Here is a 25,425-nt window from a genome sequence, read left to right on the forward strand (position 1 = left end):
TGTTTATAAAGCCCTGAATGGCCCAGTCCTGCTTTCTGCACGGCCACAATCATTAAGACTCATCCAGAGTGCTTTCTGTGTAACTGTAGAGAGCTACTGTTGGTGGGAGACCCTGCGGTATGGAATTTGTTTCCCTTGGACACTTGCCAAAGCCCAAGTCTTTGGGAAACATAAGATGCAGTTGTTTTGAATTATTTTGGTTAAGCTGGTATGCAAGAGAAGTTGTTATATTTGCTAAGACTGACTGATTTCCCAACACCTGTGTTTAATGTATGTTTAATCTTTTGTTACACCACCAGGCTTTCAGGATAGATGTGTTAAAATAAAATAGAAGCTTCGAGTCAGGACAGTGGGGGAGGTAATAGTGGAGTTATTTGGTCAGGGGCAAGGATGCAGGCGTGTTCTAAGCTTTTAATAAGCACATAAAGAATATCAAGATGAAGAGGTGCCAAGTTACTGTTTATCAGTTCAGGACATCATTAAATACTATCACCTGGTAAATCAGGTCATGCAGGGATGATGCAGTAGCTCCTGCTGAGTTTATGCAAGGTTGATATTTCCACAAAGGAATACTGTCACTTAGGTCAGCACGGGGGGGAGGGGGCTATTGACCTGAAATGCCTGGGATTAGCATCTCGCTAGTCCTTGATTGTTACAAGGAGGCAGGTGAAGGGTTTTGAGAATTGCAACCGGAGATATCAGTTCAAGACAGGAGGACTGAGACAAAAATACTTTCAATGGAAATTTAGAACGTACATTTGAAGTGTGCGTTTTGAGTTGAAATTCAGATGTGACTTGTGATTCCAAAGCACTTCTATTTAAGTTCTTTCAGGTTCAAGTTGTATTTTATATTAACAATGGATTGAGGCTACCAATTGGTGAATTATTGTAAAGCCATGGTTCTTACGGGGAACTGTTACATATTGTATAGCCAAGCAAGATTATTATTCTTTATCTTTTTTCTTAACTTTCAGTACGGATAAAATAAGTACTTTGAACCTTAAATACTACATTCTAATTTCCAGAATCCCTAAGCAAAGCACATTGCACTGGAAATATTTAGTACAGTAGTATATAATATTTAAATGATAGGGAATCAAATTAAAAGAATATTGTGAACAGTTTTTCTGTGATGAAATATAGTTATTATATTAACACTTGGACTAACATAAGCTTCTGTGGCAAAGCAGTCTCACACAGACATTTCTAGTAACAGGAACATAACTGTCGATTGTTACCAGTTAAGATTATCACCGTTTTCTACTGTTTTCCACAGTACCTAAGGGGTGCTCAAGGATATCACAAAAACAGACTCATAAGGGCTTAGAGTGTGTGAATATTTTCATCTGGGAATCTGTTAAATGTTACCTCAGCGTAGCTGCTCATAAAATTTGGCTGCAATTTTCAAAGCCACTTACTTCAGGGTAGTCTAGCTGAACTTTCAATGATGTCTTTTTGCCTTGTGATCTGATTACTGAAACATAAAGGAATAAAAACCGTTCATATTTTCATTTTGCTGTGTTAGGGAGATCTGCCATGTTTTTTGTAGACCGGTGGTCCTGATTCTTTTCATATATAATGGGGAGAATAACTACTAAACCAAAGGGAGCCATGCAGATAAAATTGTGAGGAAGGAAGGCAAGGCAAACTATGAGTCTCTAATCTCAGCTAGTGGAAAAGGAATTACTTGTGTTCTGTTCTTTCTCCTTTTGAATTTGTGTGTGTGTGTGTGTGTGTGTGTGTGTGTGTTAAGTGCCATCAAGCCGCTTCCGACTCATGGCAACCCTATGAATGAAAGTCCTCCAAAATGTCCTATCTTTGACAGCCTTGCTCAGATCTTGCAAATTGAAGGCTGTTGAATTTATAGTTACTTAAGTCCCCACTTCCTTGGACTTTTAGCTGTATCTTTTTGGCCCCTCCTGCTTCCTGGCTGTTTAATAAGCCTTTGCTCCATAATATACCTTTACTCACAAATATCCTGTTGTTCATGAGGTGGCGTCCTTCTGAAGATAGGAAATGATTGCCTGCCATCTCTATAGCCAGGTTTCTTCTCTGTACTTGCCTCTCTCTTTTCTTTCTTCTTCCTTCTCTTTGTTTCTGGGGGCTTTAGCAAGGTGGGCTTCCCCCGAATCCCCGCATCACTTTAAGAGAGGAGTCAGCGCCGTATAGTTCATTTCAATTTTAGAGGAGAATACAGTGGTAATGCCTTCTTTTTTCAAGTTTTTTTTAAAGCTTAAGGCTAAGTAGAACCTGTTTAAATGCAAACAAGAATTGAATCTACGTTCCTTTCATGAAATTATAAACATAACATAACTGAAAAGAAAGAGGAGGCTATTCAGATTCGTAATGTATCACAGACACATGGTTATTTTATTACAGAGGCATTCCTTAAAAGATGGAACATAAGGGAAGGCAATAAGGAATGCTGAAGTAAAATGTTTGTTCCCAAGTGCACAGTTGAAAATTACTGCATGTCTTTATTTTTATTTAATAGGAAGGTGACCGTCTGAGTGATGAAGATCTGTATAAGTTTCTTGCAGATATGAGAAGGCCATCTTCTGTTCTTCGGAGGCTGAGACCCATTACAGGTATTCTAGTGATATTGCTGAAGAGGTTGAGCGAGAGCTGAGTGATAATAATAACATGGTAATTTCTGTCAGTTTAAACTACTTCTGTCTTGGTGTTCAACATCCTCAGATGTTACAGATACATTTGTGACATGTAAATTACTTGCCTGAATTTCAGGTGTAGGATAAATGGAAAAGCTAGTTCCTGCTTTATCCATAACCTACCAGGACAGAGCTCTAAAAAATTACACTTGAAATTACATTCAATCTCTGCTATGCTTCTGAGACCCGTAACATAAATTTGTTTCAGTGGCCAGCTCCCCATTTGTGTCTGTGTGTGGTCATTGTCTTTGCAGCCTAGACTGTTAGAAACGAACCATATGTGCTTTGCAGGGTTTTGTGAGGTCTACTTACAATGCTTTTGTGTTTGTGGTCCTGTGGATATATTACAATAAGGTCTACTAATGTAGTTCCTCTGGTTTCCTTTCAGTCAAAAGACCACTGGTTACCTTACTATTTAAACTGCAAAATTGTCTTGATTAATTTTCCCCCCTAACTGTTAATGTGGTTCTTTCAGAGTTTAAGGTTGTTTGATTTACCACCACCACCATAGGAAGTTTTATGCCCAGTACAATACAGCTTTCTCCTCTTGGTCCTCCAACACTGCTGCATTTCCTCTGCCCACCTTCTTTCTGCTTTTTGCCAGGACAAAAGGCTTATATATGGATGTGAGCCTGAGATTAGCAGCTGGGGTCAGACCAGTGGGGTTCATTTAGCAAGATTTTCAAGAATTAGGTGTTTACTATGGTCCAGTAGGCCAGACTTCAGGGGAGCAATATCAGACCAAGGTTAAAAAACAAAGGATAAAGTCAGGGGAAACAAATTCTGATTTGCTGGTAGTACTCCTGGCTTTTCCAAGAATCTGAGAAAGAGAGGAGCCCTTCCAGTAGCTCTGGATGGCAGAAAGTCAGGGACAATACACCTTGCCTGGTGGGGGTTTCTGGCTGTCCCTGCCAGGCCACAAACTGGAAGGGGTGGGGGGCCACACAGACCTGCGGTGTGGGGCCCATCACATCATCCCGCCCTCCCTTTTAAGGCCAGGTGTTGCCAAGGCTGTGCCCTCTTTCCGGCAGCACTCTGAACCGGAAGAACTCTCTGTTTCCATTACAGCCACAGTCTGATAGTGTTTATGGGATGTTATTAATGCTACCAGTCCCTTCTGCAATGGGGTGAAGATTGAGACTTTTTTCATGAGGTTGTGTGGGAATCTTTGAGTTGTAACAGAAAAGAAGTCAAAATCATCTTGGTAGAGTATCCAGCATTATCTTAAGACTTAGAGGTGTGACTCAAAACTCATTGTAAAATACAACATAAAGGAAAGTGATCTTTCAGACAGAGAGAATTTTTTTGCTTATTAATTAAAAAGCAAGTTATAGAACTAAAAAAACTTTTAAAAAATGGCATTATCTCAACATTTCTCTAGTATTTGCTAGTCAATTGTCAAGAGGTGAATATATTATAACTCTGGTTTTAGGTCATAAAACAACCACTTTGCAACCCAAGATTTCAAGAGAGATATATTGAAGCAATAAGTCGGTTTCTGCCTTAGTAGAGATACCCCAACATTTTAATTTCCTACCTTCCTCCTGTCCTTCCTCATTCCTCATCCAAGGCATTTAAAGACACCCCACATTTGAGAAAGGGAAGTGATCTCACAGATCGTGGTTTCTTGAGACAGTCTTATTCTAATCCACATGGTCAGTAGGACAATGAAATTATCCTTCTCTATACCACAGTTATGTTGATGTTAGATAAATAGGGTTCCCCAATTTCCTGTACAAGATTAGGTGCCTAACAAATAGATTTAGTGAACAGTTCAAAAAGTGGATGCCTTCAGAGAAGTTCTTTCAAGATAACTGGAAGATGCCTATTCACTGTGAGAAGGTCGTTTACATTTGACAGACACTTTTCAAAGCCCCCAAACAAATGAGATCTCTTAGAAAAGGATGGCTGGTAGTTAATTTCCATCCATATTCTCCAGGACCTTACTGAAAGAGCAAGCTGAAAAGAATGGCCAGTTCTTCGCCCGAAGCATATAGAACAAATTCTATTTTTTGTTAATTATAGCTAGGATTTTTTCCAGACATTATGCATTGTAATGCTACCATATCATGATACTTGCCTACCTACTAAAAGCTATGTGAGTCACTGGTAACCTAAAAAGAGGGAAAGTCTAAACTTTGACAAAGTTTTCGTGTTTGTTCTCCTAAAAGTGATGATTTTCTATCATAGACAAGTGGCTGTTTACAAGCTTGATTATACTAATAATTTCTCTTGTCATAGCCCAGTTGAAGATAGATATTTCTCCAGCTCCAGAGAACCCACATTACTGTCTAACTCCAGAGCTACTGCAAGTAAAACTTTACCCTGATAGCAGAGTTCGCCCAACAAGAGAGATCCTGGAGTTTCCTGCAAGGGATGTTTATATTCCAAATACAACATACAGGTAAGAGTAAAAATAGGTTCTTGATACAAAGGTAGTACATGATACTTATCCCCACCAGAGGTAGTGATTAAGACAGGTTACACAGGGGTAAATGAATTTGTTCAGAAGGGGATTTAAAAAAATCTCATTAATTAAATATACAATACATGGCAGTCTTCATTTTTCTTCTTTCATTTATGGAACTTTTCAGTGTAATGCATATTCACAAGATCACGTTCTACAGATTGGTTAATGAGATAATTGTTAGTCACATGATTCACGCAATCAGAGCTTGTGGTGGTAAAAATGTCTTCAGTTGAGATGTATGTAGGACAATTCATCCAGTACTGTATTCTTTGGGTGTGGGTTTGTTTGGTTTAATTCAAAGGTTTATCTAGAGGGTCTTCCTCCGTTTTAGCTTTTTAGTTCTAGGGCAGGGTAAAGTAGCTGTCTGTTCGTCAGGAGATAAACATGATAGCTGCATGGGAACCACTTTAGTGCTAGCTTTCAAATCTATATTGCACTGTTGGTTTTCAACAAGAAAACCAGTATCTGATTTGCACATGGCTACTGTCATATGGCAGTTGTGTCTCCATAGGATGGTTTCATATTGCTTCTGAAATGATGGAAGAGACATATGAGTGGTTGAATGATGTTGTTTCTTCTCATGCCACTGTCTCCCTTGCTGACCATTAGTGAACCTGAATATCGAGGTGATGTGATGCCAGAATTTCTTGGCCATATTACACACAGTAGATCCTTTACTAAGGGCCATTGGGATAGAACATGTTTTAAACCAAATGGGTCTCTTTTAGAGCTCATGTGCTTCCATCAGCATTCTTCCAAAGGTTACTGCATCAAACAGTACCCTACACCAAGATAGGAATAGGAAGTCAAGGTGAAAGTCAGTTTCCCAGGGATAGTCTCTATTTATGGAACTGTTGAGATCACTAAAGATTGGAAAGGGCTACCCTTCCTTGGTATTTAGCAATTTAATACAAAGCACCCCGACATAATTCTGTACTTCTGAACAGCCTTCTGTAAAACCTGACTTTTCTTTTGGGAGCAGAAACAATTTCTTGTTTCTCAAGGAGAAACTTAATAATCTTCAATGCCAAATAGCAAAGAGAGTTTGGAAGGCAATTCCATGTCTCTTTTCATCCTATCTGTATATTTTTAGGGATAAGGGCAGAAGGATAATAATTGTGGTCAGCCAACCATTGGGGGATGTGCAATAAATCAATGCAGGTAAGAAGTCTTTGCAAGGACACAGTTCTTCCAAATTATGTATAATATAGTCATGAAATCTTTATGGAAGGCCTTATTGTATAACAGAGCTGCTAAAATTTTGGCTTTTCAGGATCCAAGTGGAAGGCCACTGAAGGGAAATAAAATTTTAAATTTCTTTCTAATGGTGATAGTTGCAGATCATTAAAGTTTGTATTATTTTGTAAAGGCAAAATGTCCTTAAACTATTGCAAGTGTATGCAAGCCCATGGAGCAGTGTGTTTACTTGGTAAATTTTACTGAGTCAAGCGGAGGTTGGTCCCCAACAAATTTCCAAGATATAACCAGCATTAATGGAGTTTGAATATTGTGCATTGTTTGGAGTAATCAGCAATAGTGGTGACCATTTGATACCTCTTCAACTATAAAGTGAGAAGAAGTGAGATTCAGAGGACTAAGGTTAGAATTGGGCTGTTGAGCTAAGCAAAAGCAAGTACTTTTTTAGAGTGTTTAATTCATCTTTGGAATTCTGCCACTGGATATTGTAAGGGGGAGCAAACCGGATTATAAAATACTTGAGGATAAGGTGGCGCGTGACTATCGGCCCTGAAGGTCAAAAGTGGAATCTGTATTTTCACACATGACACGTATCTGATTGGTGGACCTTGGAATTAGCAACATGGGCTAGTCAGCATGTCCTGTTTATGGACTTAGTTGAGACATCTGATGGTTGACAGGATATAAAACAGGGTGCACAGTTGGTCTAATAATTGATCCAGCATTGCAGTTCTTATGTACTTTAAGAGAACTCAGCTGTCAGTTTGTGAAGCTGCTTTGGACTAGCAACAGAGCCAGATTCATTGTGAAAATGAGCAAGATAAGAATTGTGGATTTAAGCTCAAGCAGTGGAAGTGCAAGATATTAATGTAGCATTAAGAATAGCAATTACGTTATGAGTATTTCTAGGCATTTCACCTGGTAGGCCATATTCCTTGTTAAACTAGTACTTTCTGATGCTTTATCAATACAATAAATACAATTTCTTTGGAGCAATCCATTAAGCAATTCACCTAGCTTTGCCTCTTCACAATCTCCATTTACTTCAGTGTGGCCCTGGGAAAGCCTCATGGATGCTTCAGTTTGCCCTATTTGTAGTTCATTTATATTTATATGTTTGAACAAATTATACCTGTTCACCCATTTAAACTCTTAGCAAGATACTGTAATGCTTAAAAACCTATCTCTGTCCTATTTGCTCAACCTTGATGGTTTAAGATTGCATAGGGTTTTTATCTTTGACAGAGTCAGACTCTGATTGCAATGCAAATGGAGAAAGGCCTTCACCCACCCACCCTCCACCGTTTTTGCAAACTGAAATGGCCCCAGGGAGCTAGTGTTTGCCCAGTTGAGAAACCGAAATATAATGATGGCTGCAAATGCATTTCCAAACGCAGTAAGTGTCAAGTCCCCACAGCAGTCTCAGTTTGCGAAAACAACCCCGAGGGAGGCTGAAACACCTCCACACACAGCTTAGTTGTAATAAGAATATAGCCTTTTCCACATGTGGAAGGCATGGAATTCCTGGCACGTGTGTGGTCCAAAGTCCTTGTGGAAGTTAAGAGGGTTTTGCATCATCAGAATGAGCCCTATGATGCTGGTGACCCTCCCCATTAGTGTCCTGAAAGCAGTAGGAGAGTTTCTCTGTACAAATGAATTGGCCCCATTCTCTTCTTGGCATCAATTAATGGCACAGATTGGGGTGATCAAGTTGTGCTGTGTTAAGCTATCTCTCTGACCTGTTTCTTTCTGCCACTGCTGTATTTCCTGCCTTGCTTCTTCCCATCAATGGTGGTTCTCTTTTGCTAAAAGCAGCTGTTAGGCATTTCTGCTGCTGAGAGAAGGAATGTAATTGGGGAAAACTCAAGTCCAGCCTAGGCTGAAATTCTCCTTTCTTCCCTCTCCTCTGTATAAAAATAATAATAGTCTTCGTGTACAGCTGATCTTTGGTGCTAAGGAAAGCTGACTAGTAGTGGCATTCCAGAGCCATCAAGAGGCTTGGTAATTGACTGTCTATGTCCTTTCTGCATAGCCTTTCCCCTCTCTTGGTCACACTGGCGTGTGACCAAGACACACTCAGCATTTTTATATGACGAAGCAGATCACGTTATAAAAATGCACCCTAAGGCTGGAAGAAATGTTTTGATCTGATCTTTTTCTGTGCTTGGAATGAAGTTGTTTGTATTTTATTGAGTAAAATCTAAGTAAAGTTGTTCAGTCAAAATTTTCAAACTCTATAGGATGCAACATCAGTTTGGTTGATTTGAGAAGATAAGATCTTCCTTTGTGAGGCTTCCAATAAAGCCCTCTCTTCCTTCTTTCTAGTTTGCCTTTTGAAGTTGGTGTGGTATATTTTCCATTCAAGTTTGTTTCTTCACATTCGTTGTGCCACCAACCACCTGAAAATAAGATTAAAATTCCCTGTAATTCCAACTTGTTGCAATAACAATGAATATGATCAAATGGACTAGTCCCTAAGGACCTTTTAGGCAGATATGGGGTCGGTCTCTCTCTTTCTCTCTCTCTCTTTCTCTCTCTCTCTCTCTCTCTCTCTCTCTCTCTCTCTCTCTCTCGTTCAAGAGCAGCTTCATACACTGTATTGGAGATCTCTTCTAAACAACTTTGAGTTGAGGATGGCTGATTAGGAGGGGAAACAGAATTCAGAAGCACTGCTTCCTGCCCTCAGGAATGGGAGCCAAATCCTCCAAATATAGCCTCTTTGCAGAACTGCTTCTCTGGATGTCAGCATGAGTTTGGAGACCTTTACTTGAACCCTTTGTATGAATGATTGCTGAACATAACAGAACCTGTCTGCCTAAATGGCAATATAGGTGGTTGATCAGTGCACCTATTATTTTAGCCAGTTGGTAATAAAATGCGATAGCATGTACCTATGTGCATGCAGTAGAGTTTTGATTGAAATACCTTTTTCACAATTATTTATATTTACTCATAAGTAAAGAAATTAATTCCTTTACCCATTCCAGCAATTCAGATACAAAGTGAGTGTGCCAGTACATTATTTTAGTTAATTTCCAGTGCAATGTGATTGGCTCTAATAAATCTAGATGATTGGGAGGACATATAACCTTTTCTTTGAATTTCTGTTTAACAACAAATACAGCATAATAATGTTTGAGAAGAAAATAGATAGGAGAGCTCTGGGTTGTACTGAAATTGAGTACATGGAGGTTCTGCCATATTTCATTTGAAACCTCTGCTTATTAGAACTGTGCAGAAAAGCAGGTCACTCTATTTGCTTTCTGTGGTACTGATTAACAGACCATTAGCAAAATGCTTTGCTTAAAATAGTAACCTATTTCTACATCCTATAGTTTGAGTTTATATTTCAGTAAAGGTAAAGGTCCCCTGTGCAAGCACCGGGTCATTCTTACCCATGGGGTGACATCACATCCCGACGTTTTCTAGGCAGACTTTGTTTACAGGGTGGTTTGCCAGTGTCTTCCCCAGTCATCTTCCCTTTACCCCCAGCAAGCTGGGTACTCATGTTACCGACCTCAGAAGGATGGAAGGCTGAGTCAACCTTGAGCTGGCTACCTGAAACCAACCTCCGTTGGGATCGAACTCAGGTCGTGAGCAGGGTTGTTTTAGTAGAGAACTAAAAATGTACAGGGAAGATTGACAGCTCCAACTGCTTCATCTTCAGGGCAGTGAATTTGGTGACTTAGATATCTGGTTTTTATGACAAATTAACTGCTACAATTAACTTAATTGTATACCTACCTGAGTAATTATCTGGACAGTCGGTATTTCCTTCAGTGTTGTTCCCATGATCTTTTGTAGAGAATTTAACTTCCTTCTGTTCAGGCAGAGCACTGGCAATATTTCCAGTAATTTTTGTGAGGCAGATAGCGTAATCTGTTTCTGGACCTCCCATCGTTAATGTGTACTCAATGTAACGCTTGTTAGCTTTCCAGTCTTCTAACTCAATACGCAGGATGTAGTCAGCTTGGTCTACAATAGAGTGGATCTTACGTAGGCCCAACCAAAATTCCCCTGAAAATCCCAGATGCACAAACAGAGCAATTAGGATAGATTGAAGGTAATGTATAATAATCTGCATGGATGTATTAATTCTATTAATTAGGTAGACCCACATGAGCCTTGGGAACCCTTGAACTTTGCAGATCATTTCTCCTGAAGATCTGTTTTGTTTATATCTTTTAGATTGTGCACTAATGATCAATAAAACAGAAACTAAAACTAAATTTGAATAGAATGGAACTTTGGAGCTTATCACTGTCTGCAAGGGAGGATTCAGTGCATACTTAACAAAAGCATATGACTGAATCTCTTTGATAAGTGAAGCAAGTGGCATATATAAAATTTAATTACAGTGGAAATGGAGTGTCAGCTACAAGAAAGAAATACACCCTTAATAGGCATTTTGGTAGTGTCATTTACTGTAGCACCTTTAAATTTAGCATTTTAAGTAGACTACGTGTGGTGCAACCCTCAGCATATTTACACAGAAGAAAGATCTGCTGAGTTCAGTGAAACTACTTCTAGGCAATTGTGCATTGGACGGCATCCTTAAGTAAGTTGTCTTACTGTGCTCTTTTTTTTTTTTTTTGAGCAACATTACTATATTAAGCCACTAACAATAGTCATAAGCAGAGTTACGCCCTTCCAAGCCATTGACTTCATTGGGTTTAGAAAAGTGTAACTCTGTTTAGGATAGCACTGTAAATCCTCAATCCTGTTTTCCTGTTTTTTGTTTGCTTGATATTCTGGACCAATGGAGCAATTCTAAGTAGGATAGGGAGATCATAAAATATGTTTTTTTAAAAATAGCTACAAATTATTGAAATATTAACTAAGCTTGTGCAGTAGATTGCCTCATAGGACAAACTTTCACTCTTGTATTGCCATGTATTATTCTGAACTTTGCTAAGACCTGTTTTCCAAAAACATTTTATTAAATGGAATTATATCTTAATTTATAGTTTTTATCTTAACACGTCAGTTCTTTCTCTTCCAATGTTAGAAGGCAAATGAGTACATGTGGAGGGATGTACATTTGCATTGTGTACACATTCTAGAAGAATGCTAATTTTATGTCTATAGCAATGTTATAATAACAGAGGATGTCATTCATAGGTTTTAGAAGAGGATAAGTGGTAGGTAAGGAAAACATAGCACAGAAAACATCCCTTAGGATAGATGACCAATGTGAGTAGACAGTACTGATCTTAATGGACCAAAGGTCTGATTCAGTATAAGGCTGCTTCATGTGTGTTCATGTGAAAATACTTCTGCCTGAGATCTTGAAGAATGCTGCTTGTCAGAGGAGACATTATATGAGTAGATGGATCGTAATCTGACTCAGTAGTGTGCAGCTTCATATTTTCACAGGAGATAATTATTCTAAAAATATAGCAACAGGTTTTGAGATCTGTCTAGCCATTGAAAGTATGAACTTAACAATTATTAATTTTTAATCAATGACAGAGCTAGTTGAATGATTTATAGTTAATTGTTCAGAATTAAAATTACTGCATAATTGCAGAATTAAAGCTACTATGCATAATTGCTATTTCATGTTGCCCAGTGTGGTCACATGTTGTTGCCACTTTGATTCCTGCTCCAACATAGCACATTTGTTTAAACAGATTGAAACAGATCTTCAGCAAAGTCTGCTGAATGGAATGTTCTTTAACCTGTGCCATGTCCTAAGTGAATGATTAACCAATGCAAATAGGGGCGGTTTCTCTTCACCTATTCATCTGGTGACATGATTGGCTGGTGAAGTCTAGAAACTAGGATTGATACATATCAAGAGAAAGTAGTTTATTTTAATAATCTCATACCATTTTATAATCTACATGAAAGCGGAATGTTGCCTCTGTCACTGCATAGGAATTTCCTCCAGCATTTAATTTTCATATATTGTGAAGGTTCATGAGTATGAATTTAGCTCACTTGGTCAACATTTCTACAAAATATGTTTTCAGAGTCTCGGGCACAATGGAGTTGTACAGGTCTGAGGTGGTAGAATTGGCTGCACCAAACTGTAGGTGGGGTTGTGATTTTTATTGTTCCCCATACGTTAAAATTCCTAACAAATAAAATATCATTATCAGCAAGACAGGTTCTAATCCTAACCCTTTGCAAACTATGCTATTTTCCCCACAAATTCATATAGAGAAACAATGCCACCTCATTCGGCTGCATATCTAGACTAGGCCTCTCATAGCAAGTATAAGGCTCAAAAGGATTTCTCTTTGCTATTATGGAAATACCCTAGAAGTAATTTAATTCTCATTTAGTTATACACTTTATGTGGCCTAATTTGCCTCATATAGCTAGGATGTGCTTGCTGATAGATTTCCCCTCTTGTTGTGATGGGAAACTTTTACAGTAACTGAACGTGGAAGTAGGCAATATCCCTCAAGTACCATTGGAGAGAAAGGTGGGGCAAAAAAGAAGGACGTAAATAAAGATATAGACCATAAGATAGCCTTATGCAGGTACATGAAATGTATCTGCATTACATATTTTAGTACATGCTGTACTTCACAGTTGCATGAAGGTCTAAATACATAGAAGCCAATGCAATCCACATGACCAAAGTATCTCAGTTTTGTGATGAACAGATCATATAGATCAGACCTACAAACACTGACTCCCAAGTAAATATGAAGACTAGCTTGCAACCAGAGGAAATGGAGGAAAGGCAGCGTGATCTTCATGATCTAGTACCGTGTTGGCGAACCTATGGCACGCGTGCCACAAGCGGCACACCGAGCCCTTTCTATGGGCACGCGTGGAGCCACCGCCCCCCCGCCCGTCCCCCGCCCCCTCTTTGCAGCCTCGACGTCATCTGCCTCCCGCCGCCCCACTCCGCCTTAGCAGCAGCAGCGCCGCCCCACCCAGGCGCCGCTCCAGATCCGCCACCGGCCGCTCATGCTCGGCCCCGAGGGCGGCCCTGCCGGCCACCCCGCTACGCCCACCGAGTCGCCCCCACCCCCTTGGCTGCCCGTCCCCCTCCTCCGCCCCTCCTCGCGGCCTCGGCGCACGTTTCCGCCTCGCCGCAGCCAACTTTGTCGAGGGGCGGGGGCGACTCGGCGGGCGTAGCGGGGCGGCCGGCAGGGCAGCCCTCGGGGACGAGCATGAGCGGCCGGTGGCGGCGGCGGGTCCAGAGCGGCGCCTGGGTGGGGCGGCGGCGCTGCTGCTGAGGCATAGCGGGGCGGCGGGAGGCTTGCGGCGGGCGGCTCTTTTGCTTGCCACTGAGAGATGCACATTTACCCCATCCAGAGTCTCAAAACTGCATGGGGGTGGGTGGGTTTTTTGTTGTCTATTTGTGAAAGAGAGGTTTTGCCTTGGACTTGCCACTGAGATGCACATTTACCCCATCCAGATTCTCAAAACTGCATGGGGGGGGGGGTTGTTGTCTATTTGTGAAAGAGAGGTTTTGCCTTGGACTTGCCACTGAGATGCACATTTACCCCATCCAGATTCTCAAAACTGCATGGGTTTTTTGTTGTTGTTGTCTATTTGTGAAAGAGAGGTTTTGCCTTGGACTTGCCACTGAGATGCACATTTACCCCATCCAGATTCTCAAAACTGCATGGGGGGGGGGTTTGTTGTCTATTTGTGAAAGAGAGGTTTTGCCTTGGACTTGCCACTGAGATGCACATTTACCCCATCCAGATTCTCAAAACTGCATGGGGGGGTTGTTGTCTATTTGTGAAAGAGGTTTTGCCTTGGACTTGCCACTGAGATGCACATTTACCCCATCCAGAGTCTCAAAACTGCATTGGGGGGGTTGTTGTCCATTTGTGAATGGGAGGTTTTGCCTTGGACTTGCCACTCAGATGCACAACTCAACAATAAGCCCCCCTGCAGAGTTTTGAGAATGCAGATGGGGAAAATGATGTTTGTCAGTCATTGCCATGATTTAATTTTATGGATGACAAAGGATAGTACAGTTTGTTCTGAAAATGAAATCCTTAAAGTGTGGAATTCTCTGCCAAATAATTTTAAATCAATGAAAGCACTTGGGATTGCTTTCCTTACTTTGTTTGGATCATTTTATGCTTGTGAGCATAAGATGTTAACGTATGAGTTGTTTTTTCTAAACTAAAACCTCAGTATTCAGGTTAAATTGCCGTCCTGGCACTTTACGATGAATAAGTGGGTTTTGGTTTGCAGTTTGGGCACTCGGTCTCTAAAAGGTTCGCCATCACTGATCTAGTATTTGTACATTTTAACGTCTATGTGGCAATTCGCAAAGCCCATTATTTGTCTGGTTGGGGAACTGGTTGAGTTTACACATAGTTACACCCCTATACGTTTATTACCAAGAGACTTACCATGCAATCCTATTCAGCATTACAGCCTTCTATATCCATTGAAATCAATGTCCTTAGAATGGTGTACCTGTTTAGGATTGCATGGTAAATCTTTCACCCTAATCTGAAGGCTCTTGTACAAACTGATCATCTGAGGAGTAGCGTGCCTATGATGATTTATGTGTGTGAAAAGCCATATAATGAAATTTAGAATCAATAGAAATCTTAGAGTTAGAAAGCCTCTTCATAGTGTACCAACTCAAAGCAGTTGGTTAAGGATGAAAAAACCCTGAACGACAGCCCAGAACAGGAAATTGAATCATTTAACTCTCTAAGATAACATTTAGCTTATTTGTGCACAATAGTGTTTGCACTGGTTTCACTCATACAGCATGTTAGCACATAAAACCCACTTTCAGTCTCTGGGAACATTATGAAGCAAAGCATTTACCCTCAAGGTTGCCAAAACCATTGATGTAACTCTCCCAGGTTTGGTTGAAATCTAGAGATCCATCAACTCTATTTTGAATGACTGTCCATGAACTTTCTGTGAATAAAAAAGGAAGATAAACTTTAAGTACCGCCTGTTTGGCTATTTTTACCATTCACTTTGGACTTTGTGACATAGGGCCAGCTGTCTGAATCCTATTGAATCCATTGTACATGCAGTGGGGCAAGGAAGAAGAATGTATAGACCTCAACTAGAGTACTGTGTTCAGTTCTGGGCACCACAATTTAAGAAAGATGTAGACAAGCTGGAACGTGTCCAGAGAAGGGCAACAAAGATGGTGAGGGGTCTGGAGACCAAGTCCTATGAGGAAAGGTTGAAGGAGCTGGGTATGTTTAGCCTGAAGAGGAGAAGACTGAGAGAGGATATGATAACCATGTTCAAGTACTTGAAGGGCTGTCATATAGAGGAGGGTGCCGAGTTGTTTTCTGTTGCTCAAGAAGGTCGGGCCAGAACCAACGAGTTGAAATTAAATAAAAAGAGTTTCCGTCTAGACATTAGGAAGAATTTTCTAACAGTTAGAGCGGTTCCTCAGTGGAACAGGCTTCCTCGGGAGGTGGTAAGCTCTCCTTCCCTGGAGGTTTTTAAGAAGAGGTTAGATGGCCATCTGTCAGCAATGCTGATTCTGTGACCTTAGGCAGATGACGAGAGGGAGGGCATCTTGGCCATCTTCTGGTCACTAGGGGTGTGGAGGGGGGAGGTAGTTGTGAATTTCCTGCATTGTGCAGGGGGTTGGACTTGATGGCCCTGGTGGTCCCTTCCAACTCTATGATTCTATGATTCTATAATGTAGTTTGCGTTGACGCTTGCATGTGCATTTTCATACTTGGTATGCTCTGTTCTTGCAATCTGAGAGAGATGTACGCTAGTATGATTATTTTAGTATAGCATGGCAAACTTGTCTGACCCATCTGCAACAAATGTAATTTTATTTATTTAGTTCATTTATACCCCATGTTTCTCCCCAATGAGGAACCAAGGTGGCTTACATCATTCTCCTCTCCTCCATTTTATTCTCACAACAACCTTGTGAGGTAGTTTTGGTTGAGTGTGACTGGCCCAAGGTCACCCAGCAAGCTTCCATGGTACGAGTGGGAATTTGAACCTGGGCCCCCAGATACTAGTCACTACACCACAATGGCTCTGTTACTGACCTCAGATGGTTTTTACAGTGCTATTATCAGCTAATTTGTGTCGAACATCTATACAAATGATGTTAAACTGATGATACAAACAAAACTAGGGACCTCAACAAGATAACACAGTTGGAACGTCAAGTATCATGTTTTTTTGCTACAAGACAGATAAAACATGCACCAGTCAAAAGCTACTAGAAAATGGGTTTTGGCCAGATCCCAAGTTGCAAGAAGTACCCTAGGGAACCTTTACGTATGCTTTCCACCACTGCTTGTATTGTGCAAAAGGAACTCTTGCCTCTATTTCCCTATTGTGAAGATACATGAGTTCTTGATGTACATGAAGATAATCCATTTCCTACACTAGCCAGAATAGACTATCCATTATCGACCATGCTTAGATGTATACTGTATGGTTATTGTTTGTTGTTACTCATAAACCTTAGATCATAAAATTCAGGTAGTGAGAGTAGCAGTTGTTGCATGGTGCCCATCAGTGTTATGATGCCAAAAAAAAAAAACTTCAGTTATGTCCTACAACTGGTGCCAAGTATTTCCTGTGGCAGCTCCCTTCCTGAACTGGTATGCTACTTAATAACATGTAATCAATATACCTAATTCTCAAGATGGCCAAATCTGTGGATACTTTAATTAAGAGACTGGAGCCATGAACAAACAAGACAGATATTTCTACAAACCTGAAAAAGTACCAGGTTTGCAGAAAAATCTGAGGTCTTAAAAATCCATTGCGGGATGTAGAAGCAGTGCTTGTAGCTCTAAGAAACAAATGTTCTTTCAGTGGCTGTTACTGGGAGTTTTATGGACAACTACAACAGTATTCCTAGTCTTCAAGCCTTGGTTTCTCTAAGTAAAATGCAAGGGAGAGGAGCAGGGCCTTTTGCAAGGATGAACAGTGGTACCATGGTTGGAGTTTCAGCCTAAGATCTGGGAGACCCAAGTTCAAATCCCCACTCTGCCATAGAAGTTCACCTGGTGAGCATAACCTGCCTCAAAGTGTTGTTGTAAGGATAAAATGGAAAAGAGGAGAAGGATGGAGGCTGCTTTGGGTCCCCATTATGGAGAAAAGTGGGGTATAAATAAATATAGCTGAAGTTGGGAAGCAGATTAAAGGTAGGTTGGCTGGTGGGAAGGAGAGAAGGAAGCAGTTGCCAGGAGGAGGGAAGTGGAAGTAGTATGGGAAGGCGATCCAGGGTGCCACTTGCAAGTCCTTTTGGGTTCCCCACTGCACAGTGGGGCCTAGTGGGCAGCACTGTGCAACTGGGCTATAGTTTTCCTGGGTAGAGGCCTGGGGCTGTAGTGTTGCCAGTTCCAGGTTGGGAAATTCTTGGAGATTTTGGGGCAGAGCCTGGGAAGGGAAGGAGGAAAACTCAACATGGATGTGATCTTATAAAGTTTACCCTTTGAAGCTGCCCTTTTCTCCAGGGGAAGAGATCTCTGTAGTCTGGAGATCAGTTGTAATTCTGGGAGAACTCTAGGCCCCACATGGAGGTTGGCAACCGTGGGGGCAGATAAAGGTAGATTGGCTAGTGGGTGGAAAGGAGAGAAGGAAGCTGAAAAAAGGGAGACGTTACAGGGAAGGGAAAGAGGAAATAGTGGGGGAATGGAAAATTAGATGCCTCCGCAAGTCCTTGCAAGTCCCCTACTTGTAATATGTAAGTATTGTAACTTGCAAGTCCCCTACTTGTAATATGTAAGTAAGTAAAACTCTTCCAGCTCTTGTGTGTGATTTTCACAGTTTGCTGTAAAAGTTACAAATAAAATCAGCATTTGTATGTACTGGTCATGATTATATAAGCAACATTTGTGGAGTATGATAACACATTAGCATAACTTTAGTCAATGAATGATTTCTTATACATCAGGGTGACTTTTGAAGGTCAAGTAAAATGGTTGCTGGTACAGTGGTCTTAGTCCCCTGTGCAAGCACCAGGTCATTACTGACCCATGGGGTGACATCATAATGTGTACTAGGCAGACTTTATTTACAGGGTGGTCTGCCATTACCTTCCCCAGTTGCCTAGACTTTACCCACAGCAAGCTGGGTACTCATTTTACTGATCTAGAAGGATGGAAGGCTGAATCAAACTTGAGCCGGCTACCTGAAACTGACTTCCGTCAGGATCGAACTCAGATCGAGAGCAGAGTTTTAACTGCAGTCTTACCCAGGGCTTTTTTTTTTGTGATGGTGCTAACTGATACTGAATAATGGCACCCTTTTTCAGGGCTGTCCTAAGTCCTGAGGGGGGGAATTGGTAGAAATCGGTGCAACGTTATATATGAATTTTATATATGAGTTTTGGGCACCGCAATTTAAGAAGGATGTAGACAAATGAACGTGTCCAGAGGAGAGCAACAAAGACGGTGAGGGGCCTGGGGGCCTAGTCCTATAAGGAAAGGTTGAAGGAGCTGGGTATGTTTAGCCTGAAGAGGAGAAGACTGAGAGGTGATACGATAACCATCTTCAAGTATTTGAAGGGCTGTCATTTAGAGGATGGTGCCAAGTTGTTTTCTGTTGCCCCAGAAGGTCGGACCAGAACCAACGGGTTGAAACTAAATCAAAAGAGTTTCTATCTGGGCATTGGGAAGAATCTTCTAACAGTTAAAGGGGTTCCTCATTGGAACAGGCTTCCTCGGGAGGTGGTAAGCTCTCCTTCCTTCCCTGGAGGTTTTTAAGCAGAGGCTAGATGGCCATCTGTCAGCAATGCTGATTCTGTGACCTTAGGCAGATGACGAGAGGGAGGGCATCTTGGCCATCTTCAGGGCATGGAGTAGGGGTCACTGGGGTTGTTGGGGGGAGGTAGTTGTGAATTTCCTGCATTGTGCTGGGGGTTGGACTAGATGACCCTGGTGTCTGTCTGTCTGTCTCTCTCTCACTCTCTCACTCTCTCTCTCTCTCTCTCTCTCTCTCACACACACACACACACACACACACACACACCCATTGGGCTTACCTGTTTTCATTTCACAATATACGTTAAATGCCTTAGATCTGTTTGGCTTAATAGAATAAATGCCATTGGATTGTTCCCCTCTGTTGTAAATCCAAGTGCAGTCTGTAGCATTGTCTAAAATTTGTAAGAGTTTAAAATGTACAGCTATATTACTAGAAGTAGAAATTTAAAAAGACTCAGTGCAACTTTACAGATTTACCCAAGTAACTGAGAAAAGGTGTTGCAAGACATTTATAATCCTTTTAATGTGAGAGTTAAGCTGTTATACTTTGGCTGTTTCAGGTAAGTTGATTTCACATACTTTTCAGTGCAATCCTATGCAGAGTTCCTCCTGACTAATTTCATTGATTTCTATAGACGGCCACCCCAATCCTGAAGGGGTGACAGGCAGCGGCTGGGAGCGGTGCAGTCGCTCCGCCTCCTCCAAGGTTTCCTGGCCGCCACAGAGGGAAAAAGAGCAGTTTAAAATAATAAAAACCAAAAAAGGGGGGAAATGCCCCATTGAATAAAGCGAGGCTGAACCACCAAAAAATATGGTGCAGCCACACCGCAGCTCAAGGGGGCGTTCCCGGGGCAAACAGGGTTAGGAGGATGCTCAAAGGCAGCTCCGCCCCCAGGAACGCCCTGGGAATACCTCCCCCATGCTGGCGCAGGCGTTCTCTTCCAGGATTTAGTTCCTGGAATGGTTGCACTGGTGGCAGGGGCCAGCGGAGCTCTGGCTCCTGGACGATGGTGTGCTTGTCCCCATGCTGGTGTAGGTGCCACTTTACTCTGTAATAAAAAGGTACCTATGCCGGTGCGGGGTCATGGTGGCTCCTAAGGAGATTCAGCCCCACTCTTCAGGATTGCAGCCTTAGACCGGAGTAACTGCAAAAGACTGCAATGCTAGATGTGACAATTAACGTTAAAATGATTTTGGTGTTATAGAAAAGTTTAAAAGTGTTTCTGAATATCTTAATGATATTGTCCCTAAGTGAATATTAGCTCTAACTTGAATTGATCTACAGTTATTAAAAAATGCCAAATATTAAATATTGTTGAAGGCTTTCACGGTCAGAGTTCATTGGTTCTTGTAGGTTATCCGGGCTGTGTAACCGTGGTCTTGGTATTTTCTTTCCTGACGTTTTGCCAGCAGCTGTGGCCGGCATCTTCAGAGGAGTAACACTGAAGGAGAGACACTGTCCTTCAGTGTTTCTCCTCTGAAGATGCCGGCCACAGCTGCTGGCGAAACGTCAGGAAAGAAAATACCAAGACCACGGTTACACATCCCGGATAACCTACGAGAGCCAAATATAAAGTTTATAAAAATCTTCCAGTATTTAGGAGCCCTTTTCCTATTTTGCAAGAGGTTGATCTAATATGTTAAAGTAACTATTTTAAACACTTCCTATATACTGGAGAGCCACCATTCTATAAATATGGGTCTTCTTAACCAATGTGTGTGTGTGTGTAAAGTGCCGTCAAGTCGCAGCCGACTTATGGCGACCCCTTTTTTGGGGTTTTCATGGCAAGAGACTAACAGAGGTGGTTTGCCAGTGCCTTCCTCTGCACAGCAACCCTGGTATTCCTTGGTGGTCTCCCATCCAAATACTAGCCAGGGCTGATCCTGCTTAGCTTCTGAGGTATGACGAGATCAGGCTAGCCTGGGCCATCCAGGTCAGGTCTTAACCAATGTAGCAGTTAGCAATTTGGCTTTGTCTGTAAATCTATCTTACATTTTCATTCTGGGCATTCTGCAAGCATCTCAGGGCAGCTGTCCTCTTTTCTATATGTACTTCACAATCGACTCTGCAGTCTATTCACAGATGATGGTGTGCAGAAGGCTGCATTTCTTTCCGCAGTGTATTTTCCTGTCTTGTCAAACAGCATTATACATAAAGCAATCTATCATCAGAACTGTATGCACTTACTTTTATACTCCTGAACTCTAGCTGTTGTGTTAGCGTGGGTTTTCTTTGCTTCATCTGTCTTCAGAGGAAATGCAATCTGTATGTCATCTTGATAGCCTGTGTTGTTTATCTGGAAAGAAGGATAATGTATCTGTCTATCTATTTATTACTAAAGTATATTGTTCATGTGTAAACACATGGATACAGAACCTTTGCAGGCCACCATTCGGGGAAATGGGCAGTCAACCCTCCTTCCGCCAACCAAAGCTCAAATCTCAGCTGGTATTATGGATGACATATGGACACTTCCTTAGCAGTGGAAGATACCGTATATACTCGCGTATAAGCCGAGTTTTTCAGCCCCAAAAATGGGCTGAAAAAGCCGGCCTCAGCTTATACGCGGGTCAATATGGGGGGAGGGAGGGAGGAGGGAGGGGGGAAACTTACCGCCGCCGCCGCCGGGCCCGTGCCGCTTCCTGCTGCCAGGAGCGGCCTGGGGCAGCCTCCTGCAGCCGCAGGAAGGCTTCCCCGGCCCCCCCGGCCCCCGCCGCCATTTTTCCCGGGCGGGAGGGGCCTTGGGCAGCCTCCTGCAGCCGCAGGAAGGCTGCTCCAGGTCCCCCTGGGCCTCGCCGCCACTTCCTTCCGCCGGGAGCGGCCTGGGGCAGCCTCCTGCAGCCGCAGGAAGGCTGCCCAGGCCCCCCCGGGCCGCGCCGCCGCCGGACCCTCGCCGCTGGAGAGCCCTGTCAGGTAAGCCTGCGGGGGGGGGAGGGGTTATAAGCCGACCCTCGGCTTATACGCGGGTGCCTAATTTTCCCCCATTTTTGGGGAGAAATTAGGCACCTCGGCTTATACGCGGGTCGGCTTATACATGGGTATATACGGTAGTGTGCAGGCACCAGCCTGACTGGGAATGAGAGAGTTATTTATGTTGACTGAGGAAGCATATAGATATCTTTTTATTGATTTCAGTAGGAATTACCAGTGTTTGAATGAGGGGAAGGTAGAGGGAGAGATCCAGTAAGTGAGTTTGATGGGCCCTGGAGTAAGGCAGGCCCATAACAAAAGGTAGGGAGGTGCCTCAGCCTCAGTCCTCCTGTAATTTGAGCTCTGAGTTTTTATACTTCAGGACTGTATCTTTTATGAGTAAAAAAAACCCCTCTAGATGACCTTCCCTCTGTTAAACAAGAGACTAAAGATGGTTTCACACATTTCTCAAAGCTCACCTAAGTTGTCTCAGTGCAATCCTAAACTAGGGAGCCAGCCTCCAGGTGGGACCTGGGAATCCCCCGGAATTACAGCTCCTCTCCAGACCACAGAGATCAGTTCCACTGGAGAAAATGGATGCTTTGGAAGGTGGACTCTATGGCATTGTTCCCCACTGAGATCCCTGTCCTCTCCAGATTCCATCCCCAAATCTCCAGGAGTTTCCTGACCTGGATCTGGCAACCCTACCCCCCTCCACAGGTGGCCAGGGGGAAGCTAGCAACCCTATCCTAAACAGAATTATACCTTTCTAAGACCATTGACTTAAATGGGCTTAGAAGGGTATAACGTCTGCTTAGGATTCTTGTTATAACCAGCCAACCTTGACTTCCTGAACAATGAATCTGTATGATTGTTGGGTCTTCAGGCATTAACTTGTTGCTTTCACACCTTGTATGTTTAAGCATATGCTTAAAATACTCTAGATATATTTATATAAATATAATAAGTAAGATAAAATGTAATGTTTGTAGAGGACCAAAAAGACAAAACAATTTCAGCAATTTTAAAGCTGAAACAGCAATTCTAGATGTAAAAGCTTAATTTTTCATGACACGAAATCAGAAGCCGCAGTGAAGATATTGGTTCACAAATTACTTACTACATGATGGAAGTACTATATGATTCTTAAGATTTCTGTGTCTTCAGAGAAGGTCATTTTATTTTATTAACTTCCTTTCCTATACCACTGTTTCCATTTCCATCCTACTTTACTAGCTTTTTCCCCCCCATGCTGTTTTGTTTCTCCTATTTCTGTATCTTTCTCCTGTTGTCATTCATGACCTTCTCTCCAGAATTACCTGATACCATTAAAGCAATACCCAGAATGTAGAAAATCATTCAAATAAGCAACAACTATACCTTTTCTTCCAGTGCTTGTATTTGCTTTTGTTGTTTGTCAAATTGGGCATGCTGGGCTTGAACAACTTTGAGAAGGTATCTGAGGTTATTGGCATGTTTCTCCCCAAAGTTCTGCATGGAAAGCATAAGTAATTGTACCATAACCTTCTGGTTGCCACCCACTTGAGAAGGTGGGAGCACAAAGAGGAAGGTCAATTGATAGGTAGGCTCATACAGGACTGGGTAATCCTCATATGGTAGTAGGTGAGCGAAATGAAATTATTCTGTTCATTGGAATTAGTTTTTTGGGGGAAGCATTAAAATAATTTTCTTGCCATTTTTTCATAAGGCTTAGTTTGACTTAACACTGATATTTCACTTTTTCATTGTAACAGTTTCTTATTTCTATATTCATTTGTTAAGCTGAATCTGTCAGTGCAGGAAAATAGCTTCATGCCACTGAAGTGATTTTTTTTAAATCCATAATGAACACATTATAAACTAATCTACAATGAAAAAATAATTGCTGTTTTCTTCCTACATTTAAACATTTTTATTTTTCAAATTGTATGGTACTAGTAAATGTGTATGCAATCATCAACAGCTTTGGATTGTATCAGAACCAAAATAATATTTTAGTCTGCTGCACAACAGCGCTTTCAAATCTACTTACTTTAAGTGATACAATTTCTTCATGTTCTTGAATTTCATCAGGCTGGATGTTAAACAGTTTAGTAAGTTTTTCTTCCAGCCCCCATACTTTATCTTGAAGTTGGATTTTCTCTTGCGAAAGTACTTTGATCTTAGAATTCAACTCCAGAGATAGATTCTTTATTTCTTCATTGTTGGCTTGCAGTCTAGAAGTTGTTTTTCTGAGTTGCTTCTCTTCTTCCTTAATTGCATTTGTCTGTTGCAAGAGCTCGTAGAAGGATTGGTCAAAAATGTTCAGCTTGAGAAAGATGTCATCCATTTGCCTCTTGGTCTTGACAGCGAAGTCTTTAAGGCCGTGCCCAATCTGAAGAAGTCCATTGGCTAGTAACCGCACATCATCTAACATTGCATACCTTAACTTTGTCTCTGGAGGGGATGGTTCAAAGGAAGAGTAGTTTCCATTGATTGTAACTGAAATAACTGGAGAAACGGTGAAGAGTAATACTGCAACTATTTTCATATTTTTTTTTCTTGCTGAAAAAATATTCTAATAGTCTTCAAAGCAGATTTTTTCCCCTCAGGCATTAGCCTTCCTCTGTAACAGTTGTAACGGGCCTTGGTATGCCTGTATGTATAATATAAATGTATATACTTCTGCTCTTTTCTCAAAAGTCAAGTTGGGGTAGTTGATCATTAAACTAGTCATGTACAGTTGAATGAATGTAACCTGTGTCCTCTTCAGGCTGTTTATCAGGAGAGAAGAACCCTTCTGACTAGATAGGGACTGTTACTCTGAATTAAAACTCTGATTGGTGGTAGATATGAATATTGCCTTAGCAAATGACTTTTGCAAGCTTGAAATAAAAATTCAACGCTAGAACTTTCAGTATTCAGCAGTATTGTAACTCTAGGCAACAGGAGCAAACTTTCTCAAATATTAAAATTTGAGCATACCAAGGACCACCATTTGATCTCCAAGCCAATCGATGTCTATTGCAGAACCACCACCCATTGCAAGCCCCCATGAGCCATGGAATCTAGGTTGAGAAATGCTGCTCTAAAGAATTCTTCAGTATCTCCCCACAGATTACCGATGCCATTTCATTTCACAGAAATTGCTCTGCTGAATCAGACCCAGAGTCTTATTTAGTCCACCACTTGCTTTCCAACAGTGACCACCCATGGTTCATGGAAGCCCCTAAGGAGGACAGTTCTTCCAATTCTGTCCATGAGAAGCATTCAGAATATTTACTTTTGGATCCAGCCACATTAGAGCTAGGTCAGAGTGGTACTTATTCCCCTGGGATCTGTTTTCAATGTTGTTGGCTAGTTCCAGGAACAAGTGAAGTATCAATAAAGAACACAGTTTTTCTGTGTATGAGTGAAGTGTCTTTTCCTTATAATTAAGCCAGCCACATACAGCTGGATTTACAGTGGAAGTCAAAATCTGTTATAGCAGATTTCAGGCATGAAAGAGCTCTGAAGAGCAGAATAAGAGAGTGAGGATGTCAATGT

General features: G+C 41.6%; 2 protein-coding genes across 2 annotated transcripts in view; one reads left to right on the plus strand and one right to left on the minus strand.

The window, feature by feature from the left end:
- Positions 1 to 25,425, plus strand: part of DOCK7 (dedicator of cytokinesis 7) — a 155,286-nt gene that overhangs the window by 51,607 nt on the left and 78,254 nt on the right. Inside the window, exons 13-14 of the mRNA XM_056845289.1 lie at positions 2,495 to 2,588; positions 4,911 to 5,073. Coding sequence (XP_056701267.1) covers positions 2,495 to 2,588; positions 4,911 to 5,073 — 257 coding nt within the window. The remainder of the gene's footprint in view (positions 1 to 2,494; positions 2,589 to 4,910; positions 5,074 to 25,425) is intronic.
- On the minus strand, positions 8,551 to 24,430 carry ANGPTL3 (angiopoietin like 3). The gene is made up of 7 exons (XM_056845287.1): positions 23,933 to 24,430; positions 23,281 to 23,391; positions 21,178 to 21,286; positions 19,268 to 19,381; positions 15,103 to 15,198; positions 10,081 to 10,353; positions 8,551 to 8,735 (listed from the first exon to the last, which is right to left on the minus strand). The coding sequence occupies exons 1-7, from the start codon at positions 24,428 to 24,430 to the stop codon at positions 8,551 to 8,553; spliced, it is 1,386 nt and encodes a 461-aa protein (XP_056701265.1).

The sequence above is a fragment of the Euleptes europaea genome, chromosome 2, assembly GCF_029931775.1.
Source record: "Euleptes europaea isolate rEulEur1 chromosome 2, rEulEur1.hap1, whole genome shotgun sequence".
NCBI lineage: Eukaryota > Metazoa > Chordata > Lepidosauria > Squamata > Sphaerodactylidae > Euleptes > Euleptes europaea.

Coding starts and splice junctions, on each gene's coding strand:
- ANGPTL3 (XM_056845287.1), bottom strand. CDS start 24,430: ATGAAAATAGTTGCAGTATTACTCTTCACCGTTTCTCCAGTTATTTCA. Junction 21,287..23,280: donor TACAAGCACTGGAAGAAAAG/GTATAGTTGTTG, acceptor CCTTCTTTCCAG/ATAAACAACACAGGCTATCA. Junction 15,199..19,267: donor ATATTGTGAAATGAAAACAG/GTAAGCCCAATG, acceptor TTTTATTCACAG/AAAGTTCATGGACAGTCATT.